This window comes from Anolis sagrei, chromosome 2 (assembly GCF_037176765.1).
Source record: "Anolis sagrei isolate rAnoSag1 chromosome 2, rAnoSag1.mat, whole genome shotgun sequence".
Lineage (NCBI taxonomy): Eukaryota > Metazoa > Chordata > Lepidosauria > Squamata > Dactyloidae > Anolis > Anolis sagrei.
In genome coordinates this window covers 27102440-27126227 of record NC_090022.1, presented here as the reverse complement: position 1 = coordinate 27126227, position 23788 = coordinate 27102440, and the positions used below count along the sequence as shown (strand labels likewise).

Here is a 23788-nt window from a genome sequence, read left to right as displayed (position 1 = left end):
ATAATTTTGGGTCCGTGCAGCAGTCACCACTAATCCTCACCTCTAACATTACATCGTCTCCCTTTTTTACAATAGTAGTCTGATGGCAAACCAACTAAGCTCCAAAAATTAATTGATGACATTTAGCATTTCATCTGGACACCTATAAGGCCCTTACATTCTTGAGAAACTCCTCAGCCACGATGCGAGCCCTGGCATTGACAGACAGCTTCATCTCGCTTATTTCCTTGTCAATTTCCTCCATAAAATGAATGACAAAGTCCACCAGCTTGTGCTTGTACATCTGCTCTGTATGGAAATTTGTGATCAGGAAACTGATGTCATAGCCCTGGGAGAAAAGAAATATGTTAAACAAAGATCCACACATTATCCCTCTTATATAATATGGATAAATAATCCATCTTGTTCATGGTAATTAATACCTAGCCAAATAATGATGGGGTCTTCCTTCCAAAAGATATTATCTTCATATATATGTGATGGGTATGAGGGTAGAAAGAGCAAGCCAATATCCTCCGACATCAACTTCGCTGGACTAGCCAGGTTGTCCAAATGCACAATCCTCATTTTCCAAAGAAATTAAGTTTACTTTCAGCTCAAGAATAGAAAACGGAATGTCGGTGGACAGGAAAAGATATTTAAAGATGGGGTAAAGCTAACCTTAAAAATGTGGAAGAAACACCAAGAACTGGGAATCCCTGGCCTTCAAGCATTCTAACTAGAGATGAGCTGTTATCAATGGTGCTATGGATTTGGAAGAGGCGTGAATAGAAGGCGAAAGAGAGAAACGTGCCAAGAGGAAGGCTCGACAGGCAAAGCCTTGTTGCAACTGCCATCTGGAAATTTATGTTCTCACTGTGACAGACCATGCAGATCCAGAAAAGGTCTCTACACTCACTTACGGACCGATCACCATGACTCTACCCTTGGAAGACTATCATACTTGGGCATGAGGGATCAGCTATGATGATGATTACTAGTTTGTCAGACAAATCCATATCAGCACAACAACTGTTATGTGAGGAATAGAATAGCTGAGATGCTGCTGGTTTGTCTCAAACACAAAAGAACATCTTGCATTTTGCCATTGCCTCTGATCAGGTCTCCTCACCTCCACTGGTTTCCGGCGTAAAATGAAGAAGTTCTCTGCTCTCATCATCATGAAGCGCATAAACTTGTGGCAGAGGATCTTCTCAATCTCATCAGCCTGAAAGAAACAAAAGAAAGAAAAATAAATGTTTCTCTAGGTCAGATTGCAGTAACCCTTTCACATTCTGTCTCCTGTACTTAGCTTACCTGCTTCACTGCAATGCTAACTCGGACAGAGTTGATGGACCCTTCAATGAGGACTTTCTCTTTCTCATTTCTGCTGATGATCACTGGCTGCAACAGTAACTCCTTGCTACTCCTAAAAAAACCAGAGACAGATATACTTCATCAAAGATTTAAGAGTATATCCCACATTTTAACCATTCCTTACTACTTCCTCCCTGGACAATCCTTTTTATGTAAACTGAAAAATTCTCAATAAAGATATTAAAAATTAAGAGTATATTGCACTCTACTTTGAAAAGATTCCAGAAAATAATCCACTGTTAATAACCCCACTCCTGTCTACTGAACTTCTGCTCCTAAATGTATAAGCTGCTCAAGGATTCTTCACCATATAAAGTCATGCATAAGTCATCTCAAGGGCAGGTTTTAGGGGAAAATATGAATTTCTGTATGACCCGTGGATAAGTTGAAGACTACTCCATAGAGAGGGGAAAGCAGCAATGCTGACTCTCTGGGCCAGCTGCCTCTAGCATTTGACAGCATTTTCCCATGCAGGCATTTGAAAGAGCAGAAGCAGTGCCATGATGGAGAGCAGAGAGGGTGAGTACTCTTTTTAGGTTCTCGGAGGATGGATTAAGCTCTTGCCTTTCACCACTTTACTTAAAGAAGGGGATAATTCCATTTTTATATGAGTTAAGGTACAGTACTCACACGACCTGTAGATAAGTTGAACCACATTTTTTTGTTTGATTTTTTAAAACTAAAATGTCTAGACTTATACATGAGTATATAAGGAATATTAAAAATACCACCTTTGGAGGCATAATCAACAGACATCTGTAAACAAATTCTGGAATTGTAAGGATGAAACAACGCCATTTGTGCAAAAAGAATAAGAAGCAAGATTTTTGATAAAGTGCTGTTGGTATGTGGATGCAAACTACAAACAATATCAAAAATCAGTTTAAGCCTTTTAACTGAGGAGTGTACAACCAGCTGTGCTGATAAAGGAAAACCAGGGCATTTGCTTGACAAGCTACCAATTTCCCTGGAATGATAGCTACCTTTGTCTGGCAGCTATGTTTGCCTAGGGCTAGAGAACCCCTTCCACCAAAAAAACAAAAACAAAAACCCACAGCCACAATTGGAGCCCAAATAAATTACTTATGGAGGTCCTCTGGTCACAACTCTGGAATTCCCCAAAGAACCAAATTAAATCCCCTTTCTCAAGCTTTATCCATTCACCTACTAAATATGCACAAGTACTACACTTCCCCTTGACCCACACCTTCACAATAAATAGAGATCAGCAACCAGACACTTCTCTTGTCTCACAAAAGACCCAGAATTGACATAAGCTATAAGCCCATCAAACAACCCCTCTCACTCATTTGTCCTAATTTCAGGACCCATCAGGGTACCCAGCCATCCATTTCCCCTATTTGGGAATCTCAAGGGACCCATGTCCTAGCTTGCATTCTTCCCCAATCTTCCATCCTCCCAGAGGCATACATGAACGAAGAGGTAAACATCTTCTATGAAACCAATCCCAGTTTATTCCACACTATGCACCAATCACAAACTGAATGAATGTACTTTTGAACCAATGAGATTGTGCACTGTAATCTGTACCAAACACAGCACATGTCCACTCTTTGTAATGACTGTAAATGTCTATTAAATATCTAGGATTGTAACTGAGAGACATGCCAGATTTGGGAATTTGTTGTCCCCTAGTATCCGCCTTGGTCACTGTGGAATAAATCAGTTCCTGCTCCAGTCATTGGATCTGATTGGAGTTTTAGCACATCAGGAAACCTGATGTTTCTGACGACAGTAGCTACCTCTAATCACAGCTTGGAAATCTTCTTTTGACTAAAATTTCCACCCCCACCCCTTCTCCTTCCTCCATCAATATGGTCATCAATCACATTGCTAGGGTAACAGCAAAAAAAAGATGAAAAAGAAAAGAAAAAGAAAGAAATCCAGCTCCAAAATGCATTCTTCTTTCAGCAAATTGCCATGGGATAATTGTTCTGAAGACCAGTGGGTGGAAGATGTGCAAGACACAGTGAATAGCTGTTATACGTACTGCTAATCACATTTCCAAGTCTAGAATAAACCTCAAGAGTGCTTCAGTATGGCCAAGTGATTGCAGGCCTAGACTAGGACACAATTTCTCAACCTCCTGAATGTACTGAAGAAGCATACTAAATGGCTTTGCTCTAAACCAGTATTATGCAAAAAATGTTGCACGGATAGAAATAGAATAAATACGTACAAGGAGCTTTAAAGACAGAAATAAAATTTTCATCTTACTGCTGAGCAGTCAATTGACACACCCTCATGAATCACACTGCTTTAGACATATTTGCTTTTTGATACTGCTGATTTAGTTCAGAGTTGAATTTAAGTGGTTTGCCCTGGTGATTACTCATACGAGTCAAGAACATTTTAAACAGGAAAATGACTGGAAATAGTCTCAAAATGTAGAAGTGGTAAGGCTTTTTCGTGATTTCAGATGGTTATTTTTAACCCTCTTACCTACAATCTTCATGTTTTGAATAAAAGCACTCTGCTTAGAAAAATCAAGTTTTTGTGATTATGGAGGAAAAACTCAACCAGTTTTTACTAAAGAACTACAAAGGGGCTTAAGAAATTTTCATGCACAATCCAGTTTTTCCTACCTGCACATAACAATGTTTCTTCTCTCTGAAATTTGTGACAGGAAAATCTTAATTTGAAATTCTACAAGAACTATCCCTATATATACAATTTTACTATTCTGCAAAACATGAACATTTGGTAAATTAAATCTGATCAGGTTTGTAAAATACATTTAGGTATGTGGTATTCCTATATGTGGAGATGAAAGCCTATATGGTGTAGTGATCTGAGTGTTGAACTATGACATTGAGGAAAAAGGTTTGAATCCCATCTCAGCTACAAAAACCTAACAAGTGATCTAGGGCAAGTCACAGTCTCTCACCCTCAGAGAAAACCAAAAACAGCCTTTGATAGGGTCAACTTAGGTTCATCATAAATTGGAAACTACTTGAAGGCACACAACAACATATATGGAGCCATTTTGCACAAACAGCAAGCATGAAAGGTAGGAAACAGGCTATGGAAAACTGCATAGGTTGCTTTTATTATTACTGGAAAAAGAAATCAGCCTATGTAACCACAAGAGCCTTGACCAATCTTAAAAAGATGTTTAATCACACACACACCCCTTTGAGATCAAGATATCAACAAGAGAAAACTGAACATCGTGCAGAGAAATGAAATCTTCCTATGCTTACAGCAAACAGAGTCTTGCTCATGTCAGTTGCAAAACAAAACACAAGAATGCTTCAATCCAAGTAGCAACAATTAAAAAGCAATATTATTTTGATCCTACTCATTCTTTCACATATTAATCTTCAAATGTCAATTTAATAATATAAGAAAAGTGCTATAGGATCAATACAGGATTTAGTGAAATCCACAGAAAGGACAAGCAAGACAGTACCCGTTGTTATCTCTCTCACGCCCACCACACTACTAGGGCCCCACAGCTGAATAAAATCCCACATTTTCTGCTTTGAACTGGAATATTCCCACCACCCCCTCTCCTGACTAAATAGAACAATCTGTAGCCTTCCAGATGTTACCATATCCCAACTTCCATCAGCTCTAGTCATTATGTCCAATGATGAGGAATACAAGAATTGTAGTCCAACATCTTGAGAGCCATGTAAAATGACATAAATTGGATTCAGCCCATGGGCCTTGAGTTTGGCAGATGTGCTTTAGTTCCTAGATATTTATTTATTTATGTGATTTTTATCCTGTCTTCCCCCACTCAAGGGCCCAAGGCAGCTAACAGCATTTATAAAATACACACAATACAAACATTAAAACACCCAATAAAACCAAGCATTCAACAGTGCTCAAAAATGTTAAAATCTGTTTATTAATATAAAATTAAAAATCCTAAAGCAAGGGTTCCGAAAAGTCATTCAAGTGCCATCATCTATTTATATCAATACATCCAATCCGGCAAAAGCTTTCTTTAAAAAGCATGTTTTGAGACGTTTCCTGAACGTGAGTAGGGTATGGGCAGATCTAATCTCGTATAGGAGGGCATTCCACATTAGAGATGCAGCCCCAGAGAAGGAGCTTTCCCGCAAAAGCTGGAGATGTGAATTGGCAGAGGCTATTGTTGACACCAGGATCTCCTCACTAGATCTAAGAGATCTCCCAGGGATGTAGCACAGGACATGCCGTCACAGGTAGCCTGCTGGGTTTTAACCCTCAGAAGTACTGTGTCAATAAGGGTTGCCTTGGCAGCTATAGTCAAACAGCATTGAGGAACTCATATATCATCACAGTTTTCATTGTGTCCCATACTGGATACCGAATTCTGTGGATGCAGAAATCCCATTATATGCAATGGTGTGGTACAATTATTTCTTTATATAAAATAGTAAAATCAAGGTTTGCTTTTGGGATTTTTGAAATAATATTTTCAAGCCATAGCTATACAATCTGAGTATATGGAGAACTTACTATTTTGTAGCTAATTCCTTTCGGGGGGGGGGGGGGGGGGAAGAGAAGGTGACAACAATACCCTCTCCCCAAGAAATAAAAGCTTGCACATTCTCCTCCTTCTCCTCACCTGACTTCCACCTCAGGCTTGTTGTGCCGCTCCACCACTTGGGATGAGAAGTTCTCCAGGCACATAGCAGCCTGCAGGGTAGCACGCACGGCATTGAGATAGGGACGGAGGGTGGCGGTCTGCAAAGAAGGAAAGGCAAAGGCATCAGACGCTGCAAGTTCCTCTTTAGGTCTCCATGACGACACACCTTAAAAACAGCCCACATTCTCCCAGTCCAATCAACCTATTAGCTAACATTGTTCCCTTTTACCAGCCTACACTGTTCTCCAGCACATGTTTGTATTTTTTAATATACAACATACACTCATTGTATGTAAATTGTATGTAAATTGCAGGCAGGTTTTGAGGCCAACATTATTTATTCTTATATGACCCAGGGGTAAGTTGAGGGTAATTCTGCTGAGAGGAGAGAACACCAATGCTGCCTCGAGGAGTCAGTCACCTCTGGCTGCCATTCTCCCACCCAGGTATTCAAAAAGCAGCATCACAGCAGGCCAGTAGAAGGTGTCTATGCTTTTTTAAGGTTCACCCAGAATAAGCTAAGCTCTTGCCCTTTCCCTCTTTATTGAAAGGTTCCTTTTTTGATCAGTGTTAAAATACAGTACTTGCTTTGACCTATGGAAAAGTCAACAATAGGTTTTGGGAGCTGATTTTTTAACAAAAAAAAATTCTAGACTTTGAAATCCATATAGAGTATGTATTTTAATTTTATTTTATTATACCCTGACCTTGAGGAAAGGTGGTTAAGAAATAAAATCCATTATTTTGTTATTTTGCAGATTCTCTACTACAACTGTCTAGACAATTGTATCATTAATATTAAGAACAATTCAACTGTCTAGACCAAGCATGGACAAACTTGGGCCCTCCAGGTGTTTTGGACTTTAGCTTCCACAATTCCTAACAGCCAAAGTTTTCCATGCCTGGTTTAGAGATATTAATGAGCATATAAGAAATATGTTTTAATTATTACATTTTTTAAATTATGTTGTTTTCTGGTGTTGAGCAGAGGCAGGCATGAGATAAAATATGTTGTTGTTGTCGTTATGGCTGTTGTTATCACGCTCACTTGTGGATATGTCAACTCAGGCTTTGGGTTTACTAAAATTTCTAGACTTATACATGGCTTTAGAGTATGTATTTTAATGGTTTATGTTTTTATGTATTTTAATTATATTGTCCCCTAGACTCAAGGAGGGGCGGTTAAGAAATAAAATTCATTATTAATATTATCACATTGATCCATGGATATGCAGACTCCGCTTTTGCAGGCTGACTTGTCCACTACAATTGTCTAGACCAGGCATGGGCAAACCTGGGCCCTCGAGGCGTTTTGGACTTCAACTGATAGGAACTGTGGCTATTAGGAATTGTGGGAATCAAAGTCCAAAACACCTGGAGGGCCGAAGTTTGCCTATACCTGATCTAACCCTTCATCCAAGTCATTACGTGTAATAAAGATATTGTACAGTACTGGGCCCAGGACAGATCCCTGCGCCACTCCAAGTCACTTCTTTCCAGGATGAAGTGGAACCATTAGTGAGCACCCTTTGGGTTCGGTCACTTAATCAATTACAGATCCACTGGGTTGCTGAGAGTTTTCCGGGTTGTATGACCATGTTGCTGTAGCAATCTCTCCCAACGTTTCGCCTGCTTCTGTGGCTGGTATCCCCTGAGGTTAGTTAATCAAACTATTATATGACTAACACTACGATATTATTATTTGAAACACAACAAGACGAGTCCACAGCAGTCAAGATCACTCTGCTTGCTGTTGTATTGGATCACACGTCGGACACTTCCCAAGTGTTTATGACTGTGTGATGTATCAGTGAATAATGCGTGCAGATCCCAATAAGGTGGCCTTCTGCAGCTGGCAGATGGCAATTTTGTCAGCGCCGATTATATTATTAATATTATTATTACCATTACCATTATTATTATTATAAGGAAAATTCTTAAGCAACATGCCCTCAGAATGCACTTTACTACTGGTTAGGATTGACTGCATTCCCTCTCTTTGAAAACCCTATACTAGTTATGTCCTACCTTGTTCATGCCCAGCGTTTATTTTTAAATTTTAAACTATTACATTTGGCCCGGCCATAGGTTTTTTAATCCTTGTGTTACAGTTTATTGGTTATTGTTTATGTGTGATTTATATTAATTGTATTGTATTTACTGGTTTTGCTTATTGCTTTTCTTTATTGATGTACTGTTGAGCTTGGCCTCATGTAAGCCGCTCCGAGTCCCTTGGGGAGATGGTGGTGAGGTATAAATAAAGTTTTATTATTATTCTTATTATTAGCTGTTATTTAACAGGGTTTTGGCTGTTTGTTTTTGTCGTGTCAGGTGTGACTCCTGGTGTGAGAGAATTGGCCGTCTGCAAGGACGTTGCCCAGGGGATGCCCGGATGATTTGATGTTTTTATCATCCTTGTGGGAGGCTTCTCTCATGTTCCCGCATGAGGAGCTGGAGCTCATAGAGGGAGCTCATCCGCCTCTCCCTGGATTCGAACCTGCGACCTGTTGGTCTTCAGTCCTGCTGGCAGAGGGCTTTAACCCACTGCGCCAACGGAGGCTCCTGGACTGTAAGACCTGTAATTGTGCTTCAATGCAATGTAATTTTGATATGTTTGAAATGTTTTAATATATTTTAATCATCTGAAAGACTATTTTAATTTATATATTTGTGTTTCTTATAGTTTTATAATACTGTGTTCTATTGATATTGTTGTTATCTGAATCTGGCATTGAATTGTTGCCATAGTTTGCAAACTGCCCTGAGTCCTCTTCTTTGGGGTGAGAAGGGCAGGGTATAAGTACAGTACATAATAATAATTATTGCAAATGAGATCTATATGCTGGATTTCGTATCAAGAAATCACAAGTTGAACACTTCCCAACCCTTTAAGCCTATATTATTATTATTAGTATTAGTATTATGGAGCCCCCGGTGGCGCAGTGGGTGAAGACCGACAGGTTGCAGATTTGAATCCGGGGAGAAGTGGATGAGCTCCCTCTATCAGCTCCAGCTCCTCATGCGGGGACATGAGAGAAGCCTCCCACAAGGATGGTAGAAACATCAAATCATCCCCTGGGCAACGTCCTTGCAGACGGCCAATTCTTTCACACCAGAAGCGACTTGCAGTTTCTCAGGTCGTTCCTGACACAACAAAAATATTAATATTATTATTAGCACTACTATATTATGCTGAGCTTGTGGACCAAAAGGTCGCAGGTTCGATTCCAGGGAGTGGCGTGAGCTTCCGCTGTCAGCCCTAGCTTCTGCCAACCTAGCAGTTCGAATACATGCAAATGTGAGTAGATCAATAGGTACCACTTCTGCAGGAAAGTAATGGCTCTCCATGTAGTCATGCTGACCACATGACCTTGGAGGTGCCTATGGACAACGCTGGCTCTTCGGCTTAGAAATGGAGATGAGCACCACACCCCAGAGTCAGACATGACTGGACTTAATGTCAGGGGACAACCTTTACCTTTTACTATATTATGACATTACTATTTTTCTGTAAGGAATCCTGCGAGAAATGTGGCCAAGGGCCTCTCTCTGGGACCTTCTTCTTCGCCCATTGACAGGCCTTCCCTCCTTCTTTCTGGCCTCGCCTTCCGCCTCGCCCGCCTCGAGCTCTTCCCTCCTCCGCCCTCCATCCACCCACCGAGGCCCTCCCGCTCACTGACTCACCATGGCAGCAAAGGCGACAGAAGCAGCAGCAGCGGCAGCAGCCCCGAAGCTTGGTCCCTAGTACGGAAGCGGAAGCGACCCCCGCCAAGACCAGATTTTCCCCCGCTTCCGGAATATCCGGACTGAACCACAATCGCTCTGAGAGGGGGGGTATCTGTATTTGAAATCCCGCCCTTAGGGCCTTTTAATTCTCTCCCGTTGTTGAAATAAGCCGCGATATCGTTTTAAGGAGACATAAAAACCGAGGTAGATATTCCCTCTAAAGTAGGACAGCGGCTACTGAGTTCCCTCCTGGTTCCTTTCCAACCCACCACCTCCCTTTTTCCTAAATTGGTACAACCCAAGCGACAGCCGGATTCCATATTTGGAAACAAGAGCGAGCGTGGGCGGGGCTAAAAGGAGCAGCCAATAGGGAGAGGCGGGAGGAGGGGAAAAAACCGGCCACAGAGATTGGTTCTAAGCCCTCGGAGGCGGGGCAATAAGCGCAGCGACGGGCCAATGAAAAGGCGGCAAGGGGAACCGGAAGTGGGGAGCGAGGAGGAAGCGGAGGAGGAGGAAGTAGTCTAATGCGGTAGAGCTCATTCGTGTAGATAGCCCTCCCTCCTCCCCCTCCCCAAGCTGTCCTGTCCTCCTGTGCCCCGGAAGTAGACCCTGGGACCGGAAGCCGCCCACAGCATTCTCCCCCTTTCCTTCCAGCGCCACCTCCTGGCCTCTTCCCTCTCCCCATTCATCTTCTTCACCGGCCTTAAACAGGCAGCCTCGCTTCTCCCCCTCCATTCTGTGTTTCCATTTGAATGCCTGCTCTGGTCAGTTCTGCAGAAGCAGGCCCTTGCATACCCCTCATCATTTTGGCCCTCTTAACCCTTTCCCTCAAAGCCATGGCTCCCATTCTTCTCCTTCTGAGCCTTTGCTTCTAGCTACTCCTTCTTGTCTTTTTAATTATGCCCGCAAAGCTGTTTCTTCACTGAATAGCTGTCACTGTTAGTGTCTCTTCCCATGACAACTGCCTGGGCCAATTCCTCGCCGACCCCACTTTATTTCTAGCTGTCACATTTATTTGCTCTTCCTTTCTCTCTCTCTGGTTGCACCTGCCTCTGTTGCACTTGTGTTGCTTTTCATTTTGCAGGACCATCAACACCGCCACCAGCAGCATGTCTGAGCTCAAAGACTGCCCCCTTCAGTTCCACGATTTTAAGTCCGTGGACCACCTCAAAGTATGTCCCCGCTACACTGCTGTCTTGGCCCGTTCGGAAGATGATGGGATTGGCATCGAAGAACTCGACACCCTGCAGCTGGAGCTGGAAACGCTGCTGTCTTCTGCTAGCCGCCGACTTCGTGTGTTGGAGACAGAGACACAGGTTAGGCGACGACTTGGAATGGTTCAGAGCAGGGCTTCTTAGACTTTTTCCATCTGCAGCACCTTCCTGTCTTGAGAAATGTTTAGGTAAAGGTAAAGGTAGTCCCCTGACATTAAGTCCAGTCATGTCTGACTCTGGGGTGTGGTGCTCATCTCCATTTCTAAGCCAAAGAGCCAGCGTTGTCTGTAGACACCTCCAAGGTCATGTGGCCGGCATGACTGCATGGAGTGCCGTTACCTTCCCGCCGGAGCGGTACCTATTGATCTAATCACATTTGCATGTTTTCGAACTGCTAGGTTGGCAGAAGTTAGGGCTGACAGCGGAATCAAACCTGCAACCTTTTGATCAACAAGCTCAGCAGCTCAGTGCTTTAACCCACTGCGCCACCGGGGGCTCCTGAGAAATGTTTACATAATATAATAATAATAACTTTATTTTTATACCCCACCAACCATCTCCCCATGGAGACTTGGGGCAGCTTACAAGGGACAAGTCCAACAATTACAAATAAAACACAACCAATTAAAAGCACCAGATAGAATATAAAACAATCACAATCGTAAACAACATCAAAATAATATGGCTAAGAAAGAACATAGCTAGACATAGCTGCAGTTCAGGCTCCATGAGTGGAGTACAAACTGAAGGGAGCGCAAGGAAAGTAGATCAACAATCAAGTAGACAGGGCTGGGAATAGTGTCATCAAAAGTGTTGAGGTAGGGCGCTAAAGGGCCGGTGTAAAATGCTGAACTTAAGGTAGGGACAGGGAAGATTACTGGTGGACTGCCTAATCAAAAACACACTGAAACATCCAGTTATATATCCTGCTTTTCTCCCTAATGGGACCCTAAGCGACTCACAATATAATACTTACTTACTTAGGGGATCCCTCGTAGGTCGAGGATGATGGTCCTCTTGGCGGTGGGTCCATAGGTGGCTATGGAGCCCTATTCTTGATTCACATGTTCTCCCACAGTGAGGACATAAGTTTCGAAGTGGAAAATGGTCCCGGTCAAGGTTGGTTTTATGCGCCTTCCTCTTGGCACATTTCTCCCTTTTGCCCTCCATTTGTGCCTCTTGTTTTGTTTTTATTTTCTTGGAATATGCCTGTGCATTAGTTTTTTTAATGTGTGGAGGTCGGTACACAGCTGATCAGCACACAGTTTTCACAGAGTGAGCCCCCTTATTGGGATCTAGTTAACAAAGTTATTGTGGTGTTGATTTTTGTTTTGTTCAGATCCTGACAGACTGAAGCTTTACTGGGATCTAGTTAACAAAGTTATTGTGGTGTTGATTTTTGTTTTGTTCAGATCCTGACAGACTGGCAAGACAAGAAAGGGGACAGGCGATTTCTGAAGCTAGGCAAGGAGCATGAAGTGGGCACACCTATCAAACACGGGAAACCCAAAAAGCAGAAACTAGAAGGGAAAGGAGGCCACAGCACAGGACAGGGCCCTGGCCGGCCCAAATCCAAGAACATACAGCCCAAAATTCAAGAGTATGAATTCCAAGATGACCCCATTGATGTGCCTCGTATTCCCAAAAATGATGCTCCTAATAGGTATGTAGGAGAAGTGTTTCCATCATCTTGTTTATGTTGTCATTAGCAACATGTTATATTGCATATATATTGTTATGAGAAAGAAAGGAGTTTTGGAAGAACCTTACCACCGCCAGCCAGAAGTTTCCAAACCTGATTTACAGTCTGGTGAGGTAGACAATTATTACTCTCTCTGAAATTACTGTTTCTGATATGAATGGAGATTTAATCCTGGTCAGCACACCATGCTATTGGGGGACAATTACTTCCACCTAATGCATCTTAATTTCTGTTATCCATTAATGAGGTAAAGCTGGTTGTTGAAGTTCAGTATTTGGAGGCTTTCTTCAACTTGATCATCTAGTACTTGATTGTAGTGTGGACTGTAAACTCATGTAAGCAGTAGTAAAAAAACAAAAAACAAAAAACAGAGCAGAGAAAGGCAGTGGAATACTGCCACATGTCTTTCTTCAACTTGATTCTGTTTGTTCAAAGTGAGGACTGGATTCTGGTTCAGAAAAAAGTATTTTTCTGTTATCTAAATCAGAGATGAGAAACTTTTAGCACTCCTAATATTTTTAATCAAAGTTGCCATAATCTACTATTGACCATGCTGGACGCCAGAGTTCAAAATATATTTAAGGGTGTATTATTTCCTTCTACTGTGCTGACTTGTGAATGACACTAATAAGGCTGGTGTTACTGTGCATGTCTATTAGAACTGGACTAGGGAAGGCTTGTGTTTCTTCCGTATCAAAGCTTCCCTTGTGGCTTCTTAGGGTGCCAGCTAGAATGAATTTAGACTGTGCTATGTTGGCACTCCCCTTTCCCCTCTTCAGAGAAAAAAATACCTGGCCCGAGTCTTTGCTTGTTTCTCAGTGTTTGTGTTCTGCCCTTTGTGTGCAGATTCTGGGCCTCAGTTGAGCCATATTGTGCTGACCTCACCAATGAGGAGGTACGTACCTTAGAAGACCTCCTCAAGCCTCCTGAAGATGAAGCGGAACACTACAAGGTACATGAGATGATGGCAGAATCAATTCATTCAAACTGTCAGTCAGTTCTGGGTTTTATTCAAACTGTCAGCTAATTCTGATTTGTCTTGCACCTCCCATGTTGACTCATCATATAGGCCTTTTGTCAGACTATTTCATCAGTGATATCCTCCAGTATGAGTGATAAATGTTCCTTTATAAACATATAGGCCCTCTGCATTAGGGAAAATGTTTGCCATTGTTTTGCCATATCTTTCCACTTTGAATAGCCCATTACTTGGAAAAAAGATGGAAGAAATAGATCTTTGTCTCCTATTGCCCTATCACTTATCTTCTTTTTGCTTTGGGACAACATTGGGAATCCTGTTTGTTTCAGCAGGGCACTGAACTGGTACTCTTCTCATAAAACACCAGAGAGCATAGCTGCACTGTGCCAGATTTAGTAAGACTGGATTAGGGGAAAGTAAAGAGTAAATATCATTGTGAGTTTGCCTGTTGCATCTATAACATTATTAAAGAAACTGAGATTTTTGCTTTGGGACACAGAAGCTGTTGTGTCCTGACTTCTTAATCCTTTATTTGGAGATGAGGGAGCTGTCGTTTTCTATAGTTTTTCTAGTAGCAAGTTTCACAAGAACCACTGGCTTACTCCTTCAGCACAACGTTTTCCCAGATCATGGAGCCAGTTTTTGGTTCTCATTATTTCTCATTACCCCAGGTAACCCTTCGTTTCTTAAACATCTTCCTGTATTTCATTTCTCATTTTGGAATGTGTCCTGTGTCACTTTTCCACCCAGGTATTCAGGAAAATAGATCTGTAGCTCATGATCCTACATTTTCAAATGTAGTTGGGCTTTGGCTCCCAGACATCCCAGCCAGCATGGCTAACAATTTTGTTCATTTTCAATAGGAGGTTCACACATTTCTTCATGTTCAGAATAGAGAAAAAATGAGATTTTAAAAAAAAACCTGGAGAAACTGAACCATTGGTCCGTGTATGCCAAGTATTTTGGCTCCTTAAGTCTTGGATGCCTGGCTTGAATTGTTTGGCATTCAGTTGTGCATACTGTATTAGTGAGTACAAGCATAATGGAGGTGATATTCATCTCTAAAACCTGTAAAGTAGAGAGAGATCTAACATGGTCTTTTCCCTTCTAGGATTAGATGCAACTTGTTGACTTTTCATTTGTACAAATTAGGAAACTTTGTTCCATTTCAATTTTTGAAGAATTTATCAAAAAGTCTGCGTAAGTATTTTTATATTCAGGACAAAATGAATGTGGTGTTCTTCCCTTGTAGATCCCGCCCCTGGGGAAGCATTACTCCCAGCGTTGGGCCCAGGAGGACATGTTAGAAGAGCAGAAAGATGGGGCTAGGGCAGCAGCTGGCGCTGACAAAAAAAAGGGCATCTCGGGGCCTCTGACAGAACTGGACACTAAAGGTATCTCTATGGAATCTCACTGAAAATTAACGTGTCTAAAATATGATGCCATCTTTTCTAGAACAGTCTAGATACGACTTGCTCAGTTCATGATCTTTATCAGGAATGAGCAAGTAGGCCTTTGAGATGTTTCTGAACTTGCCTTGAAGTCCATCAATATCTGGAAGTTAGAGTTGCCCATCCCCACTTTATATCAGTAATGGCACATGTTACCTGTGCAATTAAGGTTTTTGGGGTGAAAAGGTTTAGTATTTGAGAGATAGGATGGAAAGCAGGGCTATCCAGTCAATTTTAACTTGTGAATCTTAACCTGCAGGGTGAATTTTAATCTGTATTTTATCTGTGCACATTTGTTATATGTATTTTCATAGTGTTTTATCTTGTTTTCACCATGTTGTACTGCACTTCGAGCCATAAGGAGAGGCAGTTAATAAATTGATGGAAATAGCAACCTTCTACAAGCCTCCTATACTTGTTATTCGTTATGTATATAATTCAGATTGCTCACTATATTATATGTATATTTTGATATGCAGTTTTCCTTTAATTCTATGTTGTGGGAGGTTGCGGGAAGGACAACAGACCATGTGACCAGATCTAGGACTATTCAGACTGAGATTCCATTTTAGAAGCTGTTTGCATCAGAAGCAGTACAGTTTAGAAGTAAGGTCACTGTCAGTATGCTGCAGTGTGAAGTCAGTCTGTGTTGAGTTAATATTCAGTAACGTATTAGACTGAAGAGAGTGTTAGTCTGTATGCAACAAAAAAGAAACTGAAGCAGAATGCTTTAGAGAACTTACTGTTTAAACTCTCAACCAATAAGAAATGTACCTGTATGCTGAAAACATGAAGTTTGCAGGTAAATCAGCTATGTTAACTTTTAATGAAGACTATTTACTTCTGGCCTTTTGAAAGCATTATTTGAAAGCAATATATTTTACGGGAAAGGAGATGTGTTTTGGGCAACTGAAATAACACTTCTGTAGATCTACTATATATTTTATGCATTGGCATATCTTTGTTCCTAACGACCAAAAAGAGAGAGAGAGAGAGAGAGAGAGAGAGAGAGAGATAACCAGGTATACCAGAATAACAACCAAGATGCCTAATTTCCCTTGCATGCATACTAGTGGATATTTACCACTAAGGAGAAGATTCATTCAAATGAGTATTTAATTCTCCTCAGGAAGATCATACTTTACAAAAGGGTTATGATTATTCCAAATAGTGTGAATGCCAGCTAATCTCCAAAAGGGTCACGTTTCCAAAAGGCTGTGGTGATTTCTGGTTTCCCAAAAGGTTATGATCTCTAAAAGGTCATGCCTTTCCAAAATAAATAAACGAATTAGTATTAGTATTGCTACTACTATTACTACTACTAGTATCAGGTCTCTTACTCTTCAACCTGTAGCCCTCCAGGTATTTGTGCCTCCAACTCCCAGTAGTCGGGAATACTGGGAGCTGAATTTCAAAACTCCTAGTGGGCCATAGGTTGAAGATATAGTAGCAAAATGTACCTCTCATCAGCTTTTGCCAGTACAGGCAGTTCCCAAGTTACAAACATCTAACTTACAAACTGCTCATAGTTAAGAACAGGAAGTAAGAGAAATCTACCCCTAGGAAGAAAAAATCACTCCTGGAAGAGTTATCATGGGGAAAAAGTGTCTCCACCGAAGCTTCCTCACCAATCCTTGTTTCCACAATAAACCTTTTTTTTTTTTCAAAATCCAATTATCAATTAGGCAGGAGATACACTTTAAAATGTAACTCTTCTGACTTATATGCAAATACTACTTTAAGAACAAACTTATAGAACCTATCTTGTTTGTAACTGCCTATATAGGTAATGATGAGAGAAGATGGGAACTGCAACTGAACAAGATCTAGAAGTCCATATATTTACATCATTCAGTAAAATATATTTTTTTGTTGGCTTTGATTGTGCCTGCACCTGATCTTTCTGGGGATTCTGGGTCTGGAAGTCAGCAGGAGAGCCAACAAAAGATTTTAAGCCCTGAAAATGATCGGTCTCTGTCTGAAGGCCACATTCCTGAAAGGCAGTTCACTAGGGAAGCAAGGTCAGAAACAGATCTGAGCTTAGAGGATGAAAATGAAAATCCAGGTGGACAGACTAATGAGCAGTTAGATAGGAGATTTACATTCTGTCAACATAGAGCTTCTTAGGAGAATTTATGAAGGTCAAGATGCCTATTAGCCAATAAGTCCTTCCCAGGGGAGAAGGCATGGTTATATCTCTTTATTCGCTAGCCCAGCAGATGGGTTCGTCAGTCCAGGTAACGTTGGTGTTTGAGTATAGATCTGTTGTTCAGAGATTTCTAGTTCCATGTTTCCTTTTGTTCATGTCTCATGATTCCAAATTTTGAGGACTGTTCCTGAATCTCATGTTTTGGATTTATTCTGCTTTTGTATTCCTGGTTTTTGATGCTACTCCTGTATTTTGATTTTTGTGGATTATTCACGATATTTGAACTTTGGTTTTTTATACTATTTTGCAGAATTGCTTTTCATATATATTCCTCAATAAGCTGCTTTGCTATTTTACCTTGGACTAGAGTATGCGTGTTAAGTATAGAGGTGGTTCCCAGCCTTGGAGTGCAACAATTTCATTTTGTTTCATGATGTTCCCAGGATATAATTTCCTTCCATCTCGCAGTGGCATAATGAGAATCCCAAATCCCCCCATTCAGCAATGACTCTTGTATTTTTTTGTATAGCACCAATCCATCTATTCTAGCTCTTCACTTTGTTTCCTTTTCCCCAGACGTTGACGCCTTGCTGAAGAAGTCAGAATCCCAGCATGAACAGCCTGAAGATGGCTGCCCTTTTGGACCTCTCACCCAACGCCTCTTGCAAGCGCTAGTAGAAGTAAGCAACAGAAATCCAGAACTGTTACCTCCAATATTTTTGTTAGTTGCAATACACCTTGATTTCCACCAGGCTGGGGTTTACCTTTTTTAGTCTCTATTGAAAGAGAGAAAGCAGGAAATAAATAACCGGTTGAGATCCCTAAACCAGGATAAGCAACCTGGTGCTCTGCAGATGTTTTGGTTGACGTCTCCCAGAATCCTTGACTGTTTGTTATAATGGATGGAACAAGATTCAAAATATCAGTGAGAAACCAGGTTCTCTGTTCTTTCTCTAAGTATTTTTTCCACTAATTCTCTATATAGGAGAACATCATCTCCCCTGTTGAAGATTCCCCTATTCCTGAAATAGCAGGCAAAGATTCTGCAACCGATGGAGCTAGCACTTCCCCCCGTAGCCAGAACAAGCCCTTTAGGTGAGTGTCTATACAACTTTCAGTGAGAGTAATTGATTTTTTAAATACAAAATATCTGTCCCATCTGTTTCCACGTTATACCTCTCAGAGAGAAAACACGAAGTATGTCTGATTCCCAGCTTCTCTTCCTCTCCCCTCTGCAGCGTACCCCACACCAAATCTCTGGAAGGCCGCATCAAAGAAGAGCTGATTGCGCAAGGTCTGTTGGAGTCAGAGGACCGACCTGCAGAGGACTCCGAGGACGAAGTGTTAGCTGAGCTGCGAAAGAGGCAGGCGGAACTCAAAGCCCTGAGCACACATAACCGAACCAAGAAAGTGGAGCTCCTCAGGTGAGGTCATAGGATCGTAAATTTGGAAGAGACCCCAAGGGCCATCCAGTCCAACCCCAATATGCCATGCAGATAAAGCATCATCAAAGTACCCCTGACATATGGCCATCCAGTCTCTGGATTGCTTTGAGTTTTCCAGGCTGTATGACCATGTTCCAGAAGCATTCTCTGCTGTCATTTTGCCCACATCTATGGCAGGCATCCTCAGAGGTTGTCCGGTCTGTTGGAAACTAAGCAAATGAAGTTTCTATATCTGTAGAATGTCCAAGGTGGGAGAAAGAACTTTTGTATGTTTGAGGCAAGTGTGAATGTTGAAATTGATCACCTTTATTAGCATTGAATAGCTTTGCAACTTCAAAGCCTGTCTGCTTCCTGTCTGGGGGAATCCTTTGTTGGGAAGTGTTCACTGGCCCTGGTTGTTTCCTGTCTGGAATCCCCCTGCTTTTTGAGTATTGATCTTTATTTATTGTCGTGATTTTAGAGTGTTTTTTTAAACAGTGGTAGCCAGATTTTGTTCATTTTCATGGTTTCCTCCTTTCTGTTGAAATTGTTCACATGCTTGTGGATTTCAATGGCTTCTCTGTGTCGTCTGACATATTAGTTATTAGAGTGGTATGCTGTGTCCAGGTTGGTTCATCAGGTGCTCTGCTATGGCTGACTTCTCAGGTTGAATGAGTCTGCAGTGCCATTCATGTTTGGGCAATGCTGTGTTTGGTGGTCCCTATGTAGACTTGTCCACAGCTACATGGTATAAGGTAGACTCCTGCAGAGGTGAGAGGATCCCTCTTGTCCAACAAACCTCACAACCTCTGAGGATGGCTGCCATAGATGTGGGTGAAATGTCAACAGAGAATGCTTCTGGAACATGGCCATACAGCCTGGAAAACTTGTTGTCAAAGGCCATCAAAGCCTGTGACAACACATCCAGTTTCTGTTTTAAAAGCCTCCAAAGAAGGAACCTCCACCACACTCTGAGGCAGAGAGTTCCACTGTTGAACAGCTCTCTCAGTCAGGAAATTCTTCCTAATGTTTTGGTGGAATTTCTTTTCCTGTAATTAGAATCCATTGCTCCAAGGCCTAGTTTCCAGAGCAGCAAAAAACAAGACTATTCCCTCCTCCATATGACACCCTTTCACGTATATTTACACATGGCTATCAGGTCTCCTCTCAGCCATCACTTCTGCAGGCGAAACAGGCTCTTTAGTGAAGGAGAAAGATCTACTAGCCCTAATTGCTAGAATGTGCTGTTTTTAGGTCACTGCTCCCTTGAATCCCCAGCCACTGTGGCTAATGCCTATGGGGAATTTGGGAAGTTGTTGCCTCAAAACAGCTTTTCAAAGCTTTAGTCATCCCACTCCTTTGCCTTCTTGGTTTTGGAGATAACTGCATTTTTACTGCCTCATATTAAAGGCTTTGTACTGAAGCTAGTTATGAATGGATAAATGATAGACCTGAGGAATGAGGGTATTGTATCGTGGTGGAAGCCCCTTTTTCTGTTCTGTTCACTTCCCAGGTTGGCCAAGGAGGAAATGCATCGGCAGGAGCTGCGGCAGCGCGTGCGCATGGCAGACAATGAAGTCATGGATGCCTTCCGCAAGATAATGGCAGCTCGCCAGAAGAAACGCACCCCGACCAAGAAGGAGAAAGACCAGGCCTGGAAGAGCCTCAAGGAACGCGAGAGCATTCTTAAACTACTTGATGGCTAATGGTGCCATCTTTGGACAAAAATGGCAGCCTCCTCCATTTGAACCATAGTATGAGAGATGAGAGACTTCAACATGGTTGATTCATCAGCATCCTCTTTGGCCATGTTGTAGTCAAGAAATCCAGGCAAGCTTTGGCTTCACGCACAGCTGTGAGAGGGGAACCTGGAACACTGAAAGACGGTAGTCCCACCTTTGACGAGACCTTTTGTTGTGCTAGTTAACCTCTAAATGGGGCTTTTGCATCTCGTTGACTGGTGTTTGAGACCAGACCATAAACTGGGAAGTGGGTTTGAGGGATTGCCTTGGATTTTTAAAATTTTTCCATTTCAGCTACTGCTTTATGTGGTCAGCTGGAGAGGCTACAAGGACAATTATTGCCATATGCAGGAGAAAAATTCTCTAACCACCTGAATGCCATGGAAACAAACTGTTTATTGACCCTTTCCTGCACCAAGGCATGCCCTAATCCAATACGTTTTGGACTTAAGTGTGCATTAAAGTGGCCAGTGAAACTCCAAAACTTGCTATGTTTCCTATGTGGTGTACGCTAGTGTCTGCACTACCCAGCTTTGAACAGCAGAGGGAACTCGGTGTCTCCTGCCAGGTTTTAGCGGAACTCTTTGACTGTTGATTTGTAAATGATGGTCAGAGTGGAGTTGAGGATGTCGGTGCTGCATTGTGTGAAAGTCTTTCTGAGTCTTCTAGGCAGCTCTTATGCTGCAGCCTTGTTTCCTGTTCTGCTTAGCCTCTTCCTGTGGTGGTCACAATGGGTCACACACTTTCACTTCTGCAGAGGGCTTTGGCCTCGGTGGCAACCGAGCACAGAAGTGTCCTTATGTTCTTGAGGCAAAAGGACTGCACCGAGGAGCACATGCACAAGTACAGGTACAAGGGGATTGGCGAGTGGAGGGAACTGCTTGGCATTTCAGGGAACATTTGGGGCTAAGTGACTTGACTCAGCCTGTGTCCGTTCCACTCACTGACACAAATTGCTGACAGAATTGTGGGGGTCTGAAATAATAAAAAATACCAGTAATAATGGAGCCCCCAGTGGCACAGTGGGTTAAAGCGCTGAGCTGCTGAACTTGCTGATCGAAAGGTCACAGGTTCGAATCCAGGGAGCGGCATGAGCTCCCGCTATTATCTGCAGCTTCTGCCAACTTAGCAGTTCGAAAACATGCAAATGTGAGTAGATAAATAAGTACCGCTCCGGCGGGAAGGTAATGGAACTCCATATGGTCATGCCAGCCACATGGCCTTGGAAGTGTCTACAGACAATGCCGGCTCTTCGGCTTTTAAATGGGGTGAGCACCAACCCCCGGAATGGGACATGACTGGACTTAATGTCAGATAAAAATCTTTACCTTTACTTTACCTTTACCAGTAATCATACATTTATTACCCACTTCCTCTTTTGCAAGGTGGGTTGCAAAATTGTTAAAACCAAGAGATAAAACACTCTAAAAACACAAGACAGTCAGTTAAAATGCAGGATACAATTTACTGATAAATGCAAATAAAATTCACAAGCTAATATTGACTGGGTAGGCCGGCTAGAAATGAGTTATAATGTGTTGTCAAAGGCTTTCATGGCTGGAATAACTGAGTTACTGTGAGTTTTCCAGTCTGTATGGACATGTTACTGAGGCATTCTCTCCTAATGTCCAGCAAAGGACAAGAGGGATCCTCTCACCTCTGTAGGAGTCTACTATATGTCATGCAGCTGTGGACAAATCTACACAGGGACCATCGGACGCAGCATTGCCCAAACACGAATCAAGGAACATGAAAGGCACTACAGATTAATTCAACCAGAGAAGTCAGCCATAGCAGAGCACCTGATGAACCATCTTGGACACAGCATATTATTTGAGTACAGAAATGCTGGACCACTGTAACAACCACCATGTCAGACTACACAGAGTAGCCATTGAAATACACAAGCATGCGGACAATTTCAACTGAAAGAAGGAAACAATTAAAATGACCTAAAACTGGCTACCAGTATTTAAAAAGCTCTAAAATCAGGACAGTAAATAGAGAAGAACACTCAGAAAACCAGGGAATTCCAGACAGGAAACCACCAGGGCCAGTTAACACCTCCCAATAAAGCCTCCCCCAGGTAGGAAGCAGCCAGTCTTTGAAGCTGTAAGGACATTCAGTGCTAATCAAGGTGGCCAATTGCAACATTCACACTTTTCTCAAACAGACAAGAGTTCTTTCTCCCACCCTGGACATTCCACAGATATATAAACCCCACTTGCCTAGTTCCCAACAGACCCCTCAACCTCTGTGGATGCCTGCCATAGATGTGGGCAAAACATCAGGAGAGAATGCTTCTGGAACATGGCCATACAGCTGGGAAAACTCACAACAACCCAATCAGTTATGCGTTTGGCTATTGGGGAAAGGCCCCTTCCAGTTTTCTCAGAATCTATGTTGATGTTCTAACATCAGTAAAACAAACCCTACTAAGCCCTCAGTCGGAGAGCTAAGAAGCAAAATAGATCATCTGTGGAAAGAGCAGCATGAAGAATGTTCTATCTACAGCATGGGGAAAATGAACCTGCCTAACAGAAATTAGGTGAGTGGCCCAAGGCTCTTTCCTGCAGATTGTGTGTGGGCAGAACTTGTCAAGAAGACTGCCAATCTTGCCAGCTACATATCTGGCCAAGTTATTTTAAGTACAGGACATACAGTCAGGGAATGGTACTGAGAAATGATGTCAGGGATTTTGTCTGCTCTCCTACGCTTGCCTTAGATTCACCTTAGGATGCATTTGTTCCTTTGGCTGTGGTCCTCCAGATGTTGTAAATATTGCCATTCTTACTGCCCTTTAACTCAGTGTTATGATGCTTAGACCTGATGGGAACTGAGGTCCACCATAACTATAGGAGGGCCATATGTTGCTATGTCTCAAGCATGGACAAACTTTGGCCCTCCAGGTGTTTTGGACTTCAATTCCCATAATGCCTGCTGTAGCTGGTCATTACACATTGATACACAAAGATCTTTGACCTTGACCAGACATTACCTCTAATTAGAACAAGGTGATAGGACCAATTCATGTTGGGTGTTGCTTTTAAATTGGAGACATACCAACTGTTGTAACTATCCACATCCACCAGCAACGTCACAGTCTCCACAAGGTTTGATTATCCAATGACTTTTTTTTTGTCATGTCAGGAGCGACTTGAAAAACTGCAAGTCGCTTCTGGTGTGAGAGAATTGGCCGTCTGCAAGGATGTTGCCCAGGGGACGCCCGAATTATTTTGATGTTTTTATTATCCTTGTGGGAGGCTTCTCTCATGTCCCCGCATGAGGAGCTGGAGCTGGAGCTGATAGAGGGAGCTCATCCACCTCTCCCCGGATTCGAACCTGCGACCTGTTGGTCTTCAGTCCTGCCAGCACAGGGGTTTAACCCACTGCACCACCGGGGGCTCTTTTGAAGTCTATATTTGGGATCCTTTCTTCTCTC

At 42.2% G+C, this 23788-nt stretch overlaps 2 protein-coding genes across 2 annotated transcripts in view; one reads left to right on the top strand and one right to left on the bottom strand.

The window, feature by feature from the left end:
* Window positions 1-10005, bottom strand: part of LOC132765630 (tubulin tyrosine ligase 3-like) — a 36918-nt gene extending 26913 nt beyond the window's left edge. Inside the window, exons 1-5 of the mRNA XM_067464775.1 lie at window positions 9644-10005; window positions 5939-6057; window positions 1297-1408; window positions 1112-1207; window positions 158-328 (exon numbers count right to left, since the gene is read on the bottom strand). Coding sequence (XP_067320876.1) covers window positions 158-328; window positions 1112-1207; window positions 1297-1408; window positions 5939-6057; window positions 9644-9646 — 501 coding nt within the window. The 5' untranslated portion in view covers window positions 9647-10005. The remainder of the gene's footprint in view (window positions 1-157; window positions 329-1111; window positions 1208-1296; window positions 1409-5938; window positions 6058-9643) is intronic.
* A 191-nt stretch (window positions 10006-10196) lies between these two features.
* TADA3 (transcriptional adaptor 3) lies at window positions 10197-20830 on the top strand. Its single transcript, XM_067463419.1, has 9 exons — window positions 10197-10214; window positions 10770-11001; window positions 12312-12562; window positions 13448-13553; window positions 14833-14974; window positions 17757-17860; window positions 18166-18275; window positions 18419-18604; window positions 20118-20830. The coding sequence occupies exons 1-9, from the start codon at window positions 10210-10212 to the stop codon at window positions 20308-20310; spliced, it is 1329 nt and encodes a 442-aa protein (XP_067319520.1). The 5' UTR covers window positions 10197-10209; the 3' UTR covers window positions 20311-20830.
* The last annotated feature ends 2958 nt before the right edge of the window (window positions 20831-23788 follow it).

Bases quoted from the DNA above. Each gene is read 5' to 3' on its own strand.
- TADA3 (XM_067463419.1), top strand. The intron at 11,002-12,311 runs GTTAGGCGACGA...TGTTTTGTTCAG, and splicing joins TGTTGGAGACAGAGACACAG to ATCCTGACAGACTGGCAAGA. The intron at 17,861-18,165 runs GTAAGCAACAGA...TTCTCTATATAG, and splicing joins TCTTGCAAGCGCTAGTAGAA to GAGAACATCATCTCCCCTGT.